The sequence below is a fragment of the Cyanistes caeruleus genome, chromosome 31, assembly GCF_971803275.1.
Source record: "Cyanistes caeruleus chromosome 31, bCyaCae1.hap1.1, whole genome shotgun sequence".
Taxonomy (NCBI): domain Eukaryota; kingdom Metazoa; phylum Chordata; class Aves; order Passeriformes; family Paridae; genus Cyanistes; species Cyanistes caeruleus.
This window is the reverse complement of record NC_141731.1, coordinates 1,204,679-1,224,907: the sequence shown is the minus strand read 5'-3', so window position 1 is coordinate 1,224,907 and position 20,229 is coordinate 1,204,679. Positions and strand designations below refer to the sequence as shown.

Sequence of the window (20,229 nt, the reverse complement as noted above, 5' to 3'; positions counted from 1 at the left end):
GGTTTCAGCCAGAGCTCCAACCTGATCTGGAGCCAGGTAACCCACTCTGGAGGAAAGTCCTACGAGTCTGGGGAATGTGGGATGAACCTCAGGAACATCCCTACTCTGTCTGAACATCAGGTGTTCCATGCTGGAGAACAGCCCTACATCTGCTTGGAATGTCAGAAGAGATCTGGGTGACCTCTGCCCTGAGAAAACACCAGCACATCCACAATGGGGAGGCCCCACGAGTGCCCCGAGTGTGGGAAGAGCTTCGTGTGCTGCTCCAGCTCCATCTCCCATGGAAGGATCCACTGGATGGATCCACATGGAAGGATCATCCATTGGATGATCCCCAGGGATCCCTGTTGGGCAGAGCTATGGGGATTCCTGTTCCAGGTGACCCCTATTGGGTTTAGGGAAGGTGTTAGAGAGATTTCTTGTCCTTGTCCTGCTGTGATTTGATTGGTAATAAATTCCCCTCCTGTGCCCAGGCTGGGTCTGTTGTGCCCCTGCCGGTGCTCGGGGCGGGATCTCTCCCGGTCCTTTTCCTCAGCCAATCAGAGAAGGCACTGAAATAATTGAGCCAATCAGCGCGCAGCGCACTGATGACTCCCCAGTTGCCAGGCAGTCCCACAGCCCCCAGAGCTCCCCAGCTGGATTCCAACCCGCCCTGCCCTTGCCCCCAGCGCCGCCCGCCAGGGGAATCTGGGGAGGGGGGAGGTGTCAGAACCTGTCCGGCACTGGCCATGGGGCGTGTGGCGGTAGCTGGGGCCCTACTGGTGGCACTGGGAGCCCCCCTGGCTGTGGGCGTAAAGCTCTCGGGTGAGAAGGAGGGGTGGAAAGAGAAGTGGTGGCACGGTGGGAAGTGTGGGGAAAGACAGGGAAATGGGGTGGGACAGGGAAATGGGTGGTGGGACCCCCAAACAAATGTTCTGGGAGTGGTGGGCTGGCTACCGGGAAGTTATGGGAAAGAGGGAGGAAAATACGGAAAGAAGTGGAAAAGAGGAACTGGAACCGTGGGAAGAAGGGTCCCATGGCGGCTGTGGGCACTGAGAGTGCAGAGTTGGGGTTGCCCCAACTCAAGTAGCTCTTGACTACTGGGGAATGCTGGGGGAATATCCCCGGACCTGTGTCTATAGGTGTGTTTTAGGAGATGGATAAGTCTGAGTGTCACTTCATTAAGTGCACCGACCATACAAAGTTCATGGAGAGGAACATCTACACCCAGGAGCAGCTCCTGCATTTCAACAGCGATGTGGGGCTGTTTGTGGGGGACACCTCCTTTGGGGAAGAAGGTTGCCAGGTACTGCAACAGCAACCTGAAATGTATGGAGCACAGACAGGCTGCAGTGGACAGGCACTGCTGACACAACTACAAATTATCCACCGTGTTCCTCGTGGAGTGCAGAGGTGAGTGTGGGGCAGTGTGTGCCCTCAGACCCTGCTCTGGGAATGACCCTGGAGCCACTCAAGACCTCCCTGGGAATCATCCCAGAGCCCTCAGCCCACCTTGTGTCCATCCCTGTGGCCTCCTGCCCTCTCACCCCGACTGACTCTGGTAGCTCTGCCAGTCCATCCCAGTCTCTCCCACTGCTCCCCCACGTTTCCATCTCAGCCCTCCCAGTCCCTCTGAGAGTCCCTTCCAATTCCTCTCAGTCCACAGCCATTCTATTCTCAGTCCACTCCCAGTCCTTCTAACTCCACTCACAGACCTCTACCCTCTCCCCCAGTGCTCCTCCAAATCTCTCCCCACTCTCCCAGTGCACCCCCAAATTCTCCCAGTCCCTCCCAAATTCTTTTAAGTCCAATCCCAGACCTCCCCCTCTCTCCCATTACCCCAACCCACTTCACTCTCTCCCAGTGTTCCCCACTCTCTCCAGCTTCATTCCCAGCCCCTCCCAGTGCCATACCAGGCCTCTCCCATCTCTCCCACTGCCCCCAAGCTGATCCCAGTGTGTCCCCCTCTCTCCCAGTGCCCCCAGCATTTCCATCTCCCTGGTGCCCTCCAGCTCCCAGCCCGGCCCCGGCCGCCTGCTCTGCTCCCTGATGGATTTCTCCCCTGCCCACATCCAGCTGAGCTGCTCCCAGGGCCAGCAGCAGCTCTCGGGCCACATGCTGGCCACTGCCGTGCTCCCCAGCGGGGACTGGAGCCAACAGCTCCTGGTGCTGCTGGAAACCGCCCCCGGCAATGCGGGCTCAGCTCCAGCTGCCAGGTGGAGCACGGCAGCCTGGAGCACCCCCTGAGCCGGCACTGGGGCACGGCCCGGCCCCCACAGCGCCGGGGGCAGCGGGGGAGGCACTGGGGGGGCCCAGAGGGGGATTGGATGTAGTGGGAGTAACTAGAAGGCAACAAGATGTTAATGTGGATCAGGGACTTCATCTTTCTGGTAGTGGGACTTCAGAAGAAGCTCAGAAGTGTCAGAAGCAGCTCAGAAGCTCGGCTTCTGCTTGCATAAGAAGGTGAGGGGGGGTCCTGGGGTCGTCCCCCCCTCCCCTGGAGGGTGTGTGCTCCCCATGGAGACCTCAGCCCAGTGTCACCCCTTTTTCTCTGCTCACAAAGCTCCTCAGCTGGCAGCGGCTACAGCTCCTCCCTGTGACCTCGAGCCTGGCCAGGACCAACCACATGCTTCATCCCAATGAGTTTGGGGGACGTCGTCTGTCCCTCCCATTCCTGCTGTTATTCTGTCCCTGTCTGGCTGCTCCCAATGTTCTACATAAAGTTTCCCAGTTTGCCCCGATCCTGTTTATGTGGGACAGTGGGGAGGGACTTCGGGTTATCTAGCAGAGGTCTGTGACTGGGCGGGCAGGGGTTGGGAAGTGAACGCTGGTGCTGCGGGTCGGCACGGCAGCTGGTGTGTCATCAGATCTGCTGTCTCTAATTGGCTGAATCTTGTTCACTGCATTCCCTTGATTGGCTGACGAGAGGCCCGAGAATTAAGAGAAGGACCAGGAGAGATCCTACCCTGAGCACTGGCATGGCCACAACAGACCCAGCCTGGGCACAGGGAGCGAATTTATTATCAAACAAAACACAGCAGCACAAGGAGAAGGGAAAGAAATCTCTTGAACACTTTCCTCCCACTCAACACGATCACCCAGAACAGAGATCACCAGGGCTCTTCCCAATAGGGGTCACTGGGGATCATCCAACACTTATCCTCCCATGGGGGATGCAGATAAAGCAGCGAACAAAGTGCTTCCTGCATTCGGGGCACTCGCAGGGCTTCCCTTACCGGTGCCTCCGTAGGTGTTGGGTCAAGTTAGAGCTCCTGGAGAACCTCTTCCCACACTCTGGACACTCGTAGGCCTTCTCCCCAGAGTGGATGAGCTGGTGGTTTCTCAGGGCAGAGCTCCACCCAAAGCTCTTTCCACATTCCAAGCACTCATAGGCTTGTTTCCCAGTATGGATAACCTGGTGCTGGATCACGCTGGAGCTCCAGCTGAAGCTCTTCCCACATTTCCCACACTGGTAGGGCTTTTCTCCAGTGTGGATCCTCTGGTGTTCCCTCAACTGGGAGCTCCGTACAAAGCCCTTCCCACACTCTCCACACTCATAGGGCTTCTCCCCAGTGTGGATCTTCTGGTGCTGGCTCAGGTGGGAGCTCTGGCTGAAGCCTTTCCCACATTCCCCACACTCATAGGGCCGTTCCCCCGCGTGAATGTTCTTGTGTTCCCTCAGATGGGAAGTCCGGCTGAAGCCCTTCCCACATTCCAAGCACTTGTGGGGCTTCTCCTCGCCCTGAGGCTTTTCCACCAGCTCTGAGCTCTGGCTGGATCTCTGGCCACCTTTGTGGGATTGGGAGGGTCTTTCCTCCTTCCCTGGGCTGGGTTTGCAGGCCCCCTTCGTGTCCGATCTCTGGGGCTTTTCCTCTTCCTCCATCTGGCCACGCCTTGGGAATGAAAAATCCTGGTTTGGGGGGAAATACAAAAAGTGAGCACCTTGGGCTTGGGGAGTTCCTCCTTCCCCAACTCTATCTCAGGAAGTCTACAATGATTTTATATCCATAAAAATCCCAAGCCACCACAATTCAGCACAAAAGTCCCTCCCTGGAGTTCCCCCTCTCTGATCTCTCCACTTTGGGGTTCTGGAGGGGGTCTCCCTTCCCTGGGCTAATGGGGTCCTGTAGCTCCTCAGATTCCCCCTCTCTGGAGTTGTAGTGGGTTGAGCCCAAGGGATGGGTTCCACTTAGGGATGATCCTAAGGGATTTTGGGTGTCTCAGGGGTCCCTTCTCCCCTCACTCTGCTCCAGTGTTCTAGGGATCCCAGGGGGTCTCCCTTATCTAGGCTCCCCCCTTCTCCAGGCTGCTGGGGGTCCCCCAGCTCTGGGATCACCCCTGTCACCTCACCCCACCCCTGTTCTCCTGATGTTGCCTTCCACTGCTCTCCCAGGGGAGCTCCTGGCACCAGGTGATTGCCATATGCAGACCCCAAAATATCCCCAAAAGGGGCATTTGCAACTCAGCTTTGGGGTTCTGCAAGATGCAAACATCCTGCCTTCCATGTCTCCCAAAATGATACCCTCCCAGGGTCCCACAAAGATATTAGGGTCTTGATTCTGGAAGCTGAGAGCTCCAAACGCCCCCTGAGGAAAAACACTGCTTGGGGATCCCCCAAGAGATCTGGGGCAAGCTCCCCCTACTTGCTCACTTGAGGGACGGGGGGAAATGATGCTCCCGGATCCACAGTGGACAGAGTGGGCGTTGAGTCCCCACTTCTCCACTGCTCCTCCTTTTTGTGCTCCTCCTCTTCCTCTCTCCCTCCTCTCCACCCCCCCAGCTCCTCCTCCATTGCTCCTCCTCTTTCCTCAACCAGCCTCCCGCTCCTTCCTCTGCCCTCCTCCATCCCTTCTCCCACTCCTTCCTCATCCCTCCTCCATCCATTCTCCAACTCCCCTCAGGCGTGCTGAGGCGAGGGGGGAGTGCAGGTGGGGTCAGAGCAGGTGAAACGCTGGCAGCGTCTTTGGGGCACAGGCAGTGGCTGAGGGCTCCTCCCCCACTTCATTTTCTCTCTCCAGTTCACATCATCCCCTTCCATTCAAATCCCCTCCATTCACATTTTCTCCCCAAAAATAAAATTTCCTTGCTCCCATTAAACTTTTCTTCCCAATTAGGTTTTGAGCCCACTCCCCACTGAGATGGGGAACATACATGGCTATGAAAATTCAGAATTTTAGAATCCTATAATGTGCTTAAACAAGTGATAGGGAAATAGAACACAGCAGAAACAATTAGCAATAAAACACATAGGAATTTACAATAATTTAGATTTTTAAAACCATCTAAAAGCAAATGGTAAAAACCATTAAGATATATTAATGTGAACTATATATAATTATGTGAAAACTCAGCAAAGCAAGACTTAGGTATTGTGAAAACCCAACAAAGAAGAACCCATGGCTCCAGAAACCAGCCAGGACCAGACTCATGGTTTTGGTCCAGGCAAGCTGACCTGGGAGAGAGCGAAACCTCCACTGTGCTTGCCCAGAAGTGAAGGTCAAACAGCGAACACTGAGGCAGACTTCTGGCCTTCCTCCCAAGACCCCAGCCCATGACCACTAGGAGGCGTGGCAGTAATTATAATACAAAGTGAGAGAAGGGGTGAGTGAATGGGTGGCCAGGAAGGTGTGGGTTTGTGGGATCAATGTATATTTATACCAAACCTGTCTTGACCAGGTATGCATGTATGATGGATGATCCCCCATGCATCCCTGATGCTGTCAGCTAATGGAAATAAAACTGCTTCAGTTGCAAAGTCCTAATTCTGCAAACCACTGCCCCCAGCTCCTCCCAGCAGGATCTGGCCAGGACCTTCTGAAAACAGGAGTGGAAAGAGTTAAAAAATTCATCATTATTTTCTTGGTTTCTGGAGGATTTTCCTGTGGCTTTCCTGCAGAAAGCCCTTCTTTTCCAGGTGATGGCTGAGAGGTCCCCTTGGGCTCAATCCCCTTTCCAGTCTCTTTTTCCAGCTCTTTTCCTCAGGTGATCCAAACCTGTGGATTTTAGGGGGTGGGAGGGTTCATTGCTCAGGGGTCTTGGAGGTGCTCCCAGGGAGGCCTTGAAGCCCCAGCATGGTTCCCTACAGCCCCTCGGAGCATTTGGAATCTCCAACTCAGCCATCACTGTCCATGGGTTTCAATCCCCCCTGCAGGGTTTTCCCCCAGACCAACTTTATTTACAGAGGGTTTTGTGGTTTCCCTTCAAGCCAGGGCCTAACAGCACCGGAGTGGTCACAGCTGACAGAGCAGGAAGGGCTGTGGGACAGAACCTCCCCACAAACCTCCAGGAGGGGAACAAAGGCTAGGGGGGGAGTAGAGAATAAACATGGAATTATAGAAAAAGGAAAAAAAATTAAAATATGTATGATATCTAAAATGAAAAATAAAAATGAATAAATTAAAATAATGGCAGAGCTACTTCTCCTGGGACTTTCAGTTTCTTCTCCAAGTTCTGAGCTGGTTTCAAACCAGAAACCAGTGGGTGGGATTGTTGATGAAGGGCTTCACACTGCAAAAACTAAAAGTGTAGAGTATCAAGTAACATCTTGAGGTTACGGAAGTCCCAGCACCCACACTAGATTCCCTTGTTTGAAGCTGAAGGCAGAGCTCCACTTGTGACCCTGCTTTGTAACGATGAATATAAAAGTTCAACACGACTCCCAGTTCCATCCCTCCTCTGCCCAGCAGTGGGGGAGAAGGGATGGGAGTTATGGTCAGTTCGTGCCGCTGCTTCCCCCTCAGGGACAGGAATCCTTGCCCTGCTCCAAGGTGTGGGGTCCCTTCCATGGGGTCAGTCCCTGCTCTGTCCAGTGAGAGTCCCTCCCCATCTCTTGGTCACCCTTGGTCCGGCTCTGAGGCGTGTGGCAGTTGTGTGGCAGTCACGCTCCAGCCCTGTCAGTGGCACCACCAGTTTGTCCTGGAGTTACTCTACCAGACGGATGAGGTGGAATGAGAGGAGAGACTAAAATGCAGAAAAGAGACTAAAATGCAATCAAAGAGCCACACTAAGGGCGTCTCCCTCATCCACATCTGAATGAGCTGCACTGAACAATGGGTGGGGTTGTTCTGCATTCTGCAGCTGCAGGATCGAGTCCAGAGAGGTTATATGGATTCTGGTGACTGACATGACAATGAGATGGGTTTCTGCTTGGTTAAGCTCAGGAAACCATTTATTCAACACAGTAACAAACTCAGATTAAATCCAGAGACAGAGAACCCAGAACAGAGCCAGTGTGGAGTTTAGGGTTGGGGACTAATAGGGACATAGCAAGGGAGAAACCTCAGGGGCTCAACCCCAATCAGAACACCCTGGGCTGCCATCCCATGAAGGGTCTGCGTGTGAGGCAACTCCTCCCAGGCTTACAGGGCACATTCTCCGAGGCAGAGGGTGGAATTTATTTTTCCCAGCGTTAAAGCCACACCTCTCATTTTAACACTGCTTATCTAAAACTAAATATTTGCCTCCCTGGGTGGGGGTTGAATAGCACAAAATACAGAGAATGGAGTAAAATAGAATAAAAAAACTCCACTGGGGGCTCCTGGCGACCGATGTCATTGAAGAGCCGCACTACAGGACAGGTGCTGTCATGAGTGGCAGGAAGGGCAGCACCGAGGCAGGTGGCAGGTGTGAACAGAATTAAACATAGAAAATAGAATAAAATACAAGAAAAGAGCCACACCAAGGGTTCCACATGGAAGAGCTGCGAGAGCAGCGAGAAGTGGTGGCACTAGACAGTAGAATAAAAAATAACAAAATACCCGCAATGGCAGTAGGTGCTACCTGACACTAAAAGAGCAGCACCGAGGTCGTGTTGGGGCAGCACTGGGGGCTCTTGGCCATCCCATGTCACTGAAGGAGCTGAAAGGAGGGACGGGTGGGGCATGTCCTGGATCGAGCCTCTCCAGCTGCGCAACCAGCAGCAAGCCTGCAGGACCACGTTGGGGCCAAACACGGCAGCAGCAGCTGGAGCCAGGGAAGCAGCTTCAATCAGTGGAAATGAGCAGCTCTGCTCAGCCCTCAGGCACTGGGGGGGGGTTCCAGGAGTTGTTCCCAACCAGGTCCACTCAGCACTTGGGCACTGGGGCGGGGGGGGGGGTTGTGAGGCTGTTCCAAACCAGCTCCATTCAGCCCTCAGGCCCCAGGGAGGGTTCTGGGGTTGTTCCCAACCAGCTCCACTCAACCGCTGGGCACCCGCTGGGGCTGCCGCAAACTTTTCAGCTCTGGCCACCCACACAGTCCGGGCCCCCACAGGTCCCGCTGCCACCACCTCGGTCCTGCAAAGCCCAGAAACCCTGGGAAATCGGTCCCAGGCATGAAATAGCCCTTCTGTGTGCAGCGAGGGCTGCGTGGGATGCTCCTTATGAACTCCTCTTCCATCTGTCCCTCCTGAGCATTGCCAGGCATTAGCACAGCTCCCAAGGCTGTCCCAGCACCGGCTGCTGCCACAGGGCACTGGCTTGCTGCCTTGGATATTCAAACAAACAAATGTGGGGAGGGGGACAGCCCTAGAAACCAGGAGTTTGCCCTCAGGAGCCTGGAGCTGCACGATGGGGATAAAGGATCCCCTGCACACACCGATGCCCCCAGCAGTAGCTCTGCTCTGCCAAACACGGGGCTGTGTTTGGGAGAGGTAGGATAGCTGGGATGGGATCTGCAATGAGACAGCAACACGTTGGGAAAAAGATAGTGGGGCAATCTGGTTACTGCAGAGGTTTTTGGGGCACCGAGAGATGAGTTACTGGGAGTGGGGGAGTGCAGCCTCACAGGGAAGGATGTGGGGAGCCCATATTAAGGATGATTCTGCTGTTTTCCGACAGTTCTCAGGGGTTATAAATGGCTTTGGGGGAATTCCTGGTCAGTTTATGTGTGGACATGACCCCTTTTTTGGAGTGAGACAGCTCTGTCTGTCTTTCCCCACCCTGTTGTGGCCTCTCAGCTACCTCCAACACCTTGGGGCACTGGGATTGTCCTCCAAGGGACAAGGGCATTCATTCCCTTCCAGGAGCCCAATGCCCAGCTGGGGCTCCAGGCCAGGGGGTCCTTGAGCAGCTGCCCCAGAACCTCCTCCGCCAGGGGCTCCCAGCGCAGCCGCAGCCGCTCGGCCTGGGCTCCCCAAAGCCCTCAGCAAGCCCCAAGTCCCTGCCAGGAACCCTCAACTCCCTCAAACCCAGCATCCCCCACAGCCCCTGCCAGTTCCCCCCATGGCAGTGGCCATGGCCATGTCCCCACATGTCACTGGCCATGTCCCACCATGTCCTCACCCAGGGCTGTGTCCCCACTGTGTTTTCAACCCTGTCATTGTTACCCACATCTCCATCCATGCCCAACGTCCATGTGTCCCCATGTCACTCTCCATGTCTGTCCCACCATGTCCTCACCCACGTCTCAGCTCAATGCCTATTTTTACCCCAAAGCTGGATATTTTAAAGGAATGAAGAGAAATGAAAAGGAAATCAAGGCCATAAGAAAAGGATTTCCATGTCCATGCCAGCTGAGGATCCACATGCTTGGGTCTGAGGGAAGAACCTTTTTTGGAGAGGTTTCCACCCCACTGTCTCCAAAATCTTGGTCTTCGCCCCAGTCCATCACCATCTGGTTGTGGAAGATGCCCTTGAATCATAGAATACCAAAACTGTGGAATCCCTGAGGTTGGAAAAGACCTCCAAGATCATCCAGTATTCCTTGATACCACCAGAAGATAGGACTGAACACAAAAGATTTTTTGGGATTGAAAGTTAACAAATCCGCTCTCCCCAGTGAATTTCCAATGTCAGTCTGTGTCCTGATGGATGTTCCTGCCCCTCCATTCATCCAGGAGCCCACAGGGAGATAGGAAGATGTGAAGCATCCCAGCCAGGTGTCCTCCCAACATGCATCACCAGGGCTCTGCCCAACGGGGGTCACTGGGGATCATCCAACACTGATCCTCCCATGGGGGATGGAGCTGGAGCAGCACATGAAGCTCTTCTCACACTCTGGGCACTCGCAGGGCTTCCTTTAGTGGTGCCTCCACTGGTGTTGGGTCAAGTTAGAGCTGTTTGAGAAGCTCTTCCCACACTCCGGACACTGGTAGGACCTCTCCATGGTGAGGATGCGCTGGTGGACAGTGAGGTGGGAGTTTTGCTTGAAGCCCTTCTTGTAGTCAGGGCAGTGGAAGGGCCTCTCCTCTGTGTGAATCTGCTCATGTTCGAGGGGAGTGGAGTTTGTCTGAAATTTCTTCCCACACCGGGGACACTCATAGGGCTGATCCCCCATGTGGATCACCTGGTACTGGATCAGGTAGGAGCTCTTTCTGAAGCCCTTTCCACATTCCAAGCGCTTGTGGAGCTTCTCCCTACCATGAGGCTTCTCAAACAGCTCCAAGCTCTGACTGAATCTCTGGCCACCTTTCTGGTATATGGGGGGGGTGGGGGTGTGTCTTTCCTCCCTGCAGGTCCCTGGGCTGGGTTTGCAGCCCCTCCTCATGCTGGTTCTCTGGGGCTTTTCCTTCTACATCTGGCTACTCCTTGGCAATGAAAACTTATGGTTTAGGGAAAAAAAGAAGAGGAAAGTGCCATGGGTTGGGGGTTTCTCCTTGCCCAACTCCATCTCAGCAAATCATTGGGCACCCTGAGTCTGTAAGAACCTCCAAAACACCAACATTCAGCCCAAAAACCCTCCAAACGTCAAGACACAGATAAAAACTCCCCAAACATCAGCCAAAATATCTCCAAAATATAGATTTAGCCCCTGCAAAAAAATTGAAGCCCCAACATTTAGCCCAATAAAGCTCAGAAACACCAAGATTCAGCCCAGTTGAAAATCATGGATCCTCCTTCCCAGTTACCTGCTGCATGTAGGGGGTGCAGTGCTCCTGGGGCTGGGTGGAGGCTGCAGATATAGGGAGTGGTGGAACCTTGTGGTGCTTCCTGTTTCTCCTCCTCCTCTTGTGTCCCTACTCTTCCTCACACTCCTCTTCCTCCTACTATTCCTCCTCCTGGATAATTCCACCTTCTCCTACCACAAGCACCACTTCATTTCGAGAAACGTTCCATGGCCTCTCCCTGTTTTTATGAATGAAATTACTTTTACAGGACTCCTCTGTTTTCTCTGTGGACAGAAACCTCTGGAGATGTCAATTTTTCCACATATCTTGGGGCTCCTCTGCAATGCCTTCCACCATCTGGGACAGTGGGCAGTGAGTGCAGAGGAAGGTGCCTCACCCAGTTTGGGGGATCGGCTCCCTCAGCTGGCGGCGGCACCGGGGATTGATTGGGTACCCGAGAGTGAGCAGGAGACAGACGAGTGACAGATCAGGGCGGCTCTCAAGAGTCGGCAGGGAGAGAGCACTGAAAATCTCAGCAGTGACTACAGTGGCATCTTTGGGGAGTAAACAGGGAAAGCTGGAAAGGTGTCCTGGCCAAAGGGATGATGATCCATAAATATCTCTGAAGGGTCCCTTGGGAGCATGTTGAAGTCATTTGCACATTCTCCCAGAGGACATGGACACCCAGAGGGGCAATAAGGGAAGTCCAGAAGGGATTTAGACAACAGGGAATGGATGGTGGTGGTGTGCTGGGAAGGGATTAGGTGAAGGGGAATGTGCAGGATTATGAAGCAAGAAGAAGCAGGAGGAATCTATGGGGAAAAAAAATGATGATGGCAAAGAAGAGGAAAAGAAAAATACTGAGGACTGGGATATTTTACAGAACTGTCTTATCCTCAAAATTTGCCAGCTGATCCAGATCCTTTACATCACCTGTTTCCAGGACAGCAAAACAAGGAGGTGAGGATTTCAGGGGGTTTCTCTGAGCTGGGAGCGGCAGGAGCGGGCGCAGAGCTGCGGCACCGGGAGCACGGGCTGGGGGCCTGTGGGGAGCTGTGGGGCCGGGCCGGGGCTGTGGGGCAGCCGGGGCTCAGCGCCGGGCGCTGCCTGAGCCCAGCACCCCCCGGGCAGGGCCGGCAGTGGCCCCCGGCCCCCAGGAGGCTGCGGGACGCCCCGGCCGCTGCCCGGCCCCGTGGAGCTGCCGGCCCTGCCCGCCGGGGGGGGCCGCCTTTGGACACTGCGGCAGGACAGGGACCGGCTCTGGGATACGGGCTGGGGAGGGGAGCCTCAGCACAGCCAGCACGAGGAAGGAACAGCTCACAAATGGCGATTAGACCTGCAAGGATCCAGATGATCCTTTAAGCATTTCCTGGTGGGTCCCTGGAGAAAGGAAGGATTTTGCAGAAAGCTCAGCAGCTGCCACACGATGAGCACCCACAGGCACTGAGGGGGGCTGCAGCAGCGACAGAAGAAGCCCCTGCAGCACTTGCTCACAAAGGCTCAGCAGCTGAATGCAGCAAAGGATGAGCAAAGGGCCAAGCTGAAGGCAAAGGCCATGGCACAGCTCCTACAGCCCCTGAGGGATCAAGCCCAGGGCCCAAGGGGGCCCCAGCACCCAGGGGACACCCTCGGCCACAAGCACCTGGCACAGGCATTGCCCTCCTGGCCAGGGCACAGCCCACCCAAACAGCCCCTGGCAAGGAATCAGCCTTCCAGCTGCAGGGCACAAGGACACTGCAAGCACAGACAGCAGCACCCTCAGCACCAGCAAGTCCAGCCCTTGATGGACACGCATTCTTAGCGGTGGCACAGCTCCCATTCCACCAGGGACCCACCACACTGCAGCCCTTGGGAACATTCAGGGTGGCTCTGGATCCAGAGGAGGCCTTTCCTGATGGACACAGAGGCTTCATTATCCATTCTGAATCTTAGACCTAAGGGGGGAAAATCATCAATATATATTTTTATTAAGGGAATAAGTGGGAAAGATGAGCAGGTGTGATGTGTTCAACCACTATTATGAGCTGAGGGGATAGGTTTGTAATAAGTGAATTTCTTTTACTTCTTACTGTGATTGTAATTTACTTGGAAGGAATCTAATGGCTGGATTTTAACATGGTAAAAGGTGATAGAGGTTTGCTGATGCTGTTGTAACTTTGTGTTAAATGTCTGGCAAGGGCTATGCTGACTTGAACCCAGAAGTGTGGGCAGCCCCAGTGAAACATGGAAAATTATACATTGAGCCTCTCCAAATAATTTTGAAGCAACGAGGACAAGTGGTGTCTTAAAGCAATACCCTGTTCCAAGGGAGAAAAGGAATGGCTTACAGCCCGTTATTGAGTCCCTACTAAAGGCAAGGCTTTTGGAGCCAGGAATGTCTCCCTGTAATGCTCCAATCCTGCCAGTTAAGAAACTAGATGGATGTACAGCAGGAGGAAATCAGAATTTTCAAGTGTTACAAAGAAGATTAACTGAGGTTCCTGCCCTGGCCCTTCCAGACAGGGAAAAAGAATTTCAATTACAGGTGTGTTAAAAAGAAGAACAATATGATATTTGCTTTTGCATTTGTATATCAGCTTCTGCACTGACCATAAATATTTGGATACAGGATTACCTATATCTTTATTTTGCTGTTTGTTAGTATAACGTAATCTACCAGTATGTACTGCTTAGCTTATAGAAATAGTAGTGCGGTGAATATAATTATAGGCCTTAACTAGACACTGTGTGTTAAATACCGCTATGTAACCACAGCAAATGGTGTAAAGCAATCATGTTACGTGCCTTCTCCATCAACTGAATTCTCTAAGTGATAAGATAACCGTGACACAAACCAGAGCACCACAAGACAATTAGAGAATACCATGTTAAATTTGAGGAAGACATACTAAATCCTTACCAGAGGGCATAAAACAACAGAATGGAGACGCAACGAGGAATAAAATACATTAACTTCACACAAGGGTGTCACGCAGATAAGCCAGAGTATGAAGAAACCAAACAGAAGAATTTCCATAACATCAAACAGTTCCCAACAGTGTGAATAATGTACAGCCCTTATGAATATATCTCAGCATGTATCTCAGTAATGTTAACAGTTATAAAAATAATACTACCAGGGACTACCTGTGTGTTCTTTGGCTGTTTGCCAGGAGCACCCCAGTGCTGGACTTTGGTCTTTTATTCTGTCCCTTATTCAACTATTAAAAAATTCTGAAGCGTGAACTTTGTTTTTCAATGGTTAACAGGACGTTAATCAAGGCCATGCCAAATTCTTGTGCTAAAATGTTTAACCCAGTGGCCAGAGTGGCCTCATTGTCTCAGAACTGTGCAGCCACGACTTTGATGGGAACTGAGGCCCAAAAACTGATGGCAGGAGGCTTTCCTATTGTTCAAGTCTGGCATCAAATTAAAACTTTGTACACCAAAAGAGCCTCCAAATGGATGAGCAGAGCTCTGTTATTACAGTACTAAACTTGTTCAGTGGCACAGGAGGATTTAGAATTGAGGACAGGGGAAGGGTTTAACCCAGCCTCCTGTTTGAACAGCCTGGAGAGGGGGCTGGGAAGAAACCCATGACTGCATTCAAGTGACAGAGCTCCAGACTCAGGCGGGGAGAGATTTATGAGACATTCCCTGGACTGAGGGAGAAAATGTGGTTTTGGATGGGGTTTCAATGGCAGCAGAAGGGAAAAGAGTGACAAGACTCGCTATTGTTAAGGAAAGGGAATTAGACAAAGCACTGGTTACTGCCCCCATGGTCAGCTCAACCTGCCGAGCTGGGAGTGCTTGTAAGAGCCTGGCACTGAAATGCCCTGAGCAGGAAAGCTTAAATATCTTCTGCTGACACCAGGGCAGCTAACAGGGTGGTAAAAGCAATTCTGACTTCCTCAGCAATCACTGGATCAGTTATCAAGGGACTTCTAAAACAAATAATTCCAGGAAAAGGGATTCTGGAAGCAATAGACTCAGACAGAGGAACGAATTTTACAGGAAAGATCCTTCAGGGGCTTATGGCAGCTTTAGGAATACAATGGGAGCTCCACAACCCCCAGCACCCACACAGCTCAGGTGAGGTAGGAAGAATAAATGGGGAAATAATGAAACACCTTTGGAAGCTCGTGATAGAAACCAAGATGCCATGGGTACGGCTTTTGCCATTGGCTTTGGCAAGAAGAGCCAGACCTAGGGCAGATATTCAATTCTCTTCCCTGGAATTAATCTTTGGAATTTCTTACCCTGGTAAATCTCCACTTAGTGCAGGGTGGAGATCAGCGATGTAGATTCAAAGCAGGTTGTGGCCGGAATCCTGTCTCTTGTGCAATCTCTCCCTCAGGAAGCTCGGCTGGCAAAGACCCTGCCTTGGGACTTTGCTGTTCACATCATCCAACCAGGACATCGGGTCCTGCCAAAGCAGTGGAAAGAAGCATCTCTGGTGGCCAAGTGACGTGGCCCATTACAAGTGTCCCTGAGCACAGAAACAGCCCTAGCACAGCTGAACACAGGGGGACCTCTCAGCCTCAGCTCAAGGGCTCTGAAGCCCCGGAGATTTGGACTTCCCAGCTGCAGGAGGACCATGGGAGGCCGCCCCTGAGCCTGCACTGAAGGCAACGCAGCAGCAGCCAGGGCTCCCCAGCGGGGGAAGCCCCTGCGCCTGCCCACAGATCCTCTGCTCAAATCCTCAGCCTGGCCACCCTCCTTTGCCATCTCCAGCCACTGCGGGACAATCCTTGCTCTCACTCTTGCACCTTCAGGCCTTTCTGTGCCTGCCCTCGCCACAGCTGCTGGGGAAGGCACCGGGACAATTCCACTCTGCCTCTCAATTACACTCACACTCTGCGCTGGCTGGAAAATATACCAACATAAATTTTTTTTTAATTTCCCTACACAGGCTTGGTTTGCCTTTTTCTTGGAGAAAAGAATTTCAAAGTTTTTTTCTAAGGGATGTTACAGCTCTCAGCAGAGATAAGCTTAACACCTCAACAGACTGGGAAATGCCCAAAATATTCCCACCAAGATAACGACCATCAACAAAACATCAACACCCAGCAGCAAACATCAACCAACACCTACCCCAGACACTGCCCCAGGCACAGCTGGAGACACCTGGTCTGGAAAAGGCTGAGCAGAAAATCCAGGAGTGCCCACCTAATTCACATCACAGGCACAGAAATCTGGGTGCAACAGGAAACCAAATCATAACAACTCCACACCTTGAAACCAATGAACATTAAACCAATGGATTTCTATGGTGTCAGAGTGTATAAAGTTTAGAAAACATCTAGTAAAATTTGTGTCACAGAACGATTTCTTCTGCACATCGGGGTATGTGTGCATGAAATGATTTCTGTTGCACATCCTGGCCAGAATCAAGTAATGCCTTGACTCTCTAACACTAAAGATATTGTTGGAGAGTTTTTGTTTCTCCCGTAGTTTCAGTGACAAGATTACACCATTAGAATAATTCTACGTAATATTCTTATTTTTATATTGTCTATTAGGCTTGGGCCAGCAGTATGAGAATCAATTTTCAGCCCTAGAAGGAGCAGAAAAAACTTGATTGCTTTTGAAATTTTTTGCGTGGAATGTTTGTGTGTGGCTCTTAGTGATGGTAAAATTTTGGTATGGATTTTTTGATGTTAATTTTTAGCTTGCATCTTGCAAAACTAGATGAGCTTTAAAGGTGACCCTTTAACTCATAAACAGTTAATAGAATATTGTTAAAAAAAAAAGAACAAAAGAAAAAGCAGACTGTGAGGGGGGCCCATGTGAGTCACTGGATGTCTGAGCTGGAAGAGAAGCTTTTGTGAAAAACGAGGTTTACATTTTTTTATATAAATTTTAAAAAGTTTAACAAAGAGAATTAGGAGATAGAAATAAAGCAAAATGTACAAATACAGCCGGTTGCCTCAGCATTCTGCCAAGAGAGCACACCTTACTAACAAAGGATTGTCCCTTAAAAACAGAACCCTATTACATATTCATAAATTCTCACACACTATTCACACATCCCTCTTAAGTTTTATATGTTCCTTTGTTTAACTTTAAGTTGCCCCCTTCCCAACAGATCAATCTTCTTGGCTCCCTTGAGTCTCACACTCCCTGATAAAAGAAGTTCAAAAAATTATTTCCTTGGAGCACTGGTCATCACTGTCTTCTTATCCGGATAAGATAATTAAAGAATGCAGGTTCTTATATAATTTCTGACTATCTTTTCAGAGGCTGGGTTATATGAACCAAAGCAGTTTTTATTTTAATAGCGCATGCTACAGCCTGTAACAAATATATCTATGTATTACACCATTATTTCTAAGTTTTATCAATAACAGAAATAAAAGAAACAATATTAATACAGCAAATTTTTCTAACATTATACATATAACATTCATTTTAATATTTGCAAAAAGCCAATAATATAATATATATCTATAACACTTTGTTCCAGGCAGCCAGTGAAAGAGCTTTAGAAATGCAAATTAACACTGCTGGGACAAAGCCTGCATAATGGCTTCCTGCCTGCAGGAGGAATTGGGCTCATTCCCTCTGCCCCTCACCCCAAGCTCTGCCTGCTTGCACAGATGGAATTTGCACAGCTAAAGGCACAGCCCATTGTGAGGATATCTGACTCTGCAACAGAAAGTGGTTAAGCTGCAAAGGAAAACAGAAAATGGAGAATGTTGTGAAAACTTCACTAAAACAAGTGGGGGAGAATCATCCCTGTCCCCACTCCAACATGTGCTGTCTCTGTCTATGTTATATAGGGTGTATCAGACCACTGGGGTTTATTTGCTACCACAAGTTCAGAGAAATCAGTTGGGAATTCCAATTATGTGATGATTTAATTAGAGAAAATCCGACAATTAATGCAGCCCTGGCTGGAGGGAGCACCCAAAAATGGGGAAAAGATGAACAGCCACCATAACAAATCCTGCAACACCATGGACCAGCCCCAGGGAAACCCTAACGAATACACATCAGGAGCCAGAGAACCCATTTATTATTTCAATGGTATAATTAGGTTAAAAACTGTCCTCGAAATAATAACCAACTAGACAGCTCCAGCTTCTGACCTACTTCCTGATCAATCCACCCAGATGAGGAATACCACCATGGGATAGGATCATAACCCACTGGGATATGGGATAGGATTTTAGCAGAAAAAGGAGGAGTTTGTGAAAAATTAAATGACTCAAACTGCTGTTTGCAAATAGATGACAATGGAAAAGTGTTAAAACAGATATCAATGGAAACAAAAAAATAGCTTACATACAGGTCCAAACATGGAAAGGATGGGAATGGGACACAATTTCCTGGTTCCCTTGCAAACCATGGGTTAAACAAATGCTGTTTCTCCTCTCATGTGCTACAGCAACTCTCATCTTTTTACCATGCACCACACCTTGCTGAGTGCAGCTCATTCAGCAGCTGAGCAAGGGGATGCAGGTGGCAGCCAGGCCTCCTGAGCCACAAACGGCTACAAAAGGACAGAGAATGAGGGCACTGAGAGCAATCCCAAAACCAAAGAACACCCAGGAAGAATAAACACCATCAATGAGCGAATCTGCTTGGAGATAGTGAAACAGAGAAATTAAGAATTAGAAAGAAATGCTTGACTAAAAGGGGGGTTTGACAAAACCATACCCTGACACCCTGATCCACCAGAACAGGAAAAGGGTCAGACTGCAAGATGAGATAAGGAGCGGGAATACACAAACAAGATGCAAAGACAAAGGCACCACATGAAAAAGGGGATTCCTCGGACCCTAAGCTGGAAGGAACTGATTTAATGTCCCAAAAGATGGCCAAAGGACTGAAAGGGGCATGGAGCTAATTGTAATATGAAGTGAGGACAAGCGGGTTAGGAAATGAATATGTATTAGGTGTATCGTGTAAACCTAGCCTGTAAAAGATAAAAAAGGAAAACTAAATCAAAAAAGGTGTGCATACTTTTCGGAGGAGATATCCCCCATGCACCTCAGCGCTGAATAAATTCATACCTACTCTTATAACTACTCTGTGAGTTATAGAGTTCCTTTTATTCCGCATATCAATAGGGCCAGGGACTTGTAGATGAGAAAGCAATGGGAGAAACCATCAGTTTCAGAAAATGTTACTAATTAAAATCAAATCAATCAAAGTCCCGCTAAATTCCTGAACTTTGAGAAGAACAAAGACTTCACAGAGACATGAATATTGGATGTTATACAAAAAGAGGTGCATATTAACGAGGACATGCAGCAAGTGGATCGGGAAGGCTGAACCTTCCAAGCACCTCTGCCAGTGGGCAAAGGGACAGGGACATGTGGCCGGGAAAAGTAGGTTAAACAGGAGGCTGTGTACTACAGCAGAGACTACATGGCAAATGCCCTGAAGGATAAACTTTGAAAAATTTAAGATAATAGAAAAGCTAAAGCCTTAATTAAAAATATTTTTTGCTAAATCTAATAAAAAACCAGTCCTTGCTAAATCTAATTAAAATAGAGAGGCACTACTAGAATTAGGAGCTAATCATTAGGCAATAACTAATTGTCTGTCAACCTTATGTTTATTCAGCTGGGCTTGTAATGAGAAACGAAGAATCTTGTAAAGAACTTCAAGAACATAAGAAAATTGCAAACCAGAAACCAATTGGAAAACATGAAACTAGGAGCATAGCCAGGTGTTCATTTGTCACTTTGTATTGTAAAGGTAGAAAGGTCAGAATAAGAAAGAGATATATTCCTTCCTCCCTTAATGACCCCTCCCCATAACGAGACTACCGACTCATTTCAAGGAACAAACTGCGCATACTTAATTGCTTTTTCTTAATTAGCATAGGAAGCGGGGAGTGGGCGGTAACTGGGTTATGAATATGTATTTGTATTCAATATTTCGGAAAATAAAAAGTCTGTAATCGCCTGCATTCGGGGCCGTGTTTATTAAGGGATGACCCTGCACATCGGCCCAGCGCTGCCAATAAACACACACGTTTTAACCCTAGTCGGTTAAAGAGTCTTTGTCCGCTTCAAGTTGGCTACTGATACTAGATCATATCCATATTTTGGTAAAGCAGTCCCATGACCTTCCGCTTTGTTCAGGAATAAAGTCACTTTCACAGGAATTTTTTTGTCTCCTTTGAGGACAGAAACTTCTGGCGACGTGGATTTTCCCGCCCAGCCCCGGGCCCCAGCGCAGCCACCTCCGGCCTCCCGACACGAAGCGGGACGAGCCAGCGCTGCTCCGCCACCGCCTCCTGCCGAGGCCCCAGCGGCAAGGAGACCGCGGGCAGCCGCTCCCGCAGCGCCCTCAGCCCAGGGCCAACACGGGCCGGCCACGGCACAAGCCACCCGCCACAGCCCCCTGCCGCCCCCTCCCGGGCCCGCAGCGAGCCCCGAACCCCCGCAGAACCGAGAGCGGCTCCCACCTGCGATGGCCGGGGCCGCCTCCGAGCTCCGCCGCCGCTCCCC

General features: G+C 50.5%; 2 protein-coding genes and 1 long non-coding RNA gene across 5 annotated transcripts in view; 1 reads left to right on the top strand and 2 right to left on the bottom strand.

The window, feature by feature from the left end:
* LOC147648672 (uncharacterized) overlaps nucleotides 1-20,219 on the bottom strand; it is a 57,898-nt gene extending 37,679 nt beyond the window's left edge. Inside the window, exon 1 of the mRNA XM_086866608.1 lies at nucleotides 20,187-20,219. The gene's annotated coding sequence lies outside the window, so the exon portion shown is untranslated. The remainder of the gene's footprint in view (nucleotides 1-20,186) is intronic.
* On the top strand, nucleotides 1,312-2,630 carry LOC111942157 (uncharacterized). The gene is made up of 3 exons (XR_015279992.1): nucleotides 1,312-1,392; nucleotides 2,374-2,442; nucleotides 2,543-2,630. It is a non-coding gene; the product is annotated as an uncharacterized LOC111942157 (long non-coding RNA).
* Nucleotides 2,978-15,097, bottom strand: LOC111942161 (uncharacterized). 3 transcript variants are annotated; one of them, XM_086866578.1, is made up of 2 exons: nucleotides 15,022-15,097; nucleotides 2,978-3,889 (listed from the first exon to the last, which is right to left on the bottom strand). In XM_086866578.1, the coding sequence occupies exon 2, from the start codon at nucleotides 3,860-3,862 to the stop codon at nucleotides 3,212-3,214; it is 651 nt and encodes a 216-aa protein (XP_086722704.1). In that variant the 5' UTR covers nucleotides 3,863-3,889; nucleotides 15,022-15,097; the 3' UTR covers nucleotides 2,978-3,211. The 3 variants fall into 3 exon arrangements, with proteins under 3 accessions (XP_086722704.1, XP_086722703.1, XP_023801114.2); XM_086866577.1 differs by lacking the exon at nucleotides 15,022-15,097 and adding an exon at nucleotides 12,619-12,791; XM_023945346.2 differs by lacking the exon at nucleotides 15,022-15,097 and adding an exon at nucleotides 10,805-10,857.
* Nucleotides 20,220-20,229: the final 10 nt, after the last annotated feature.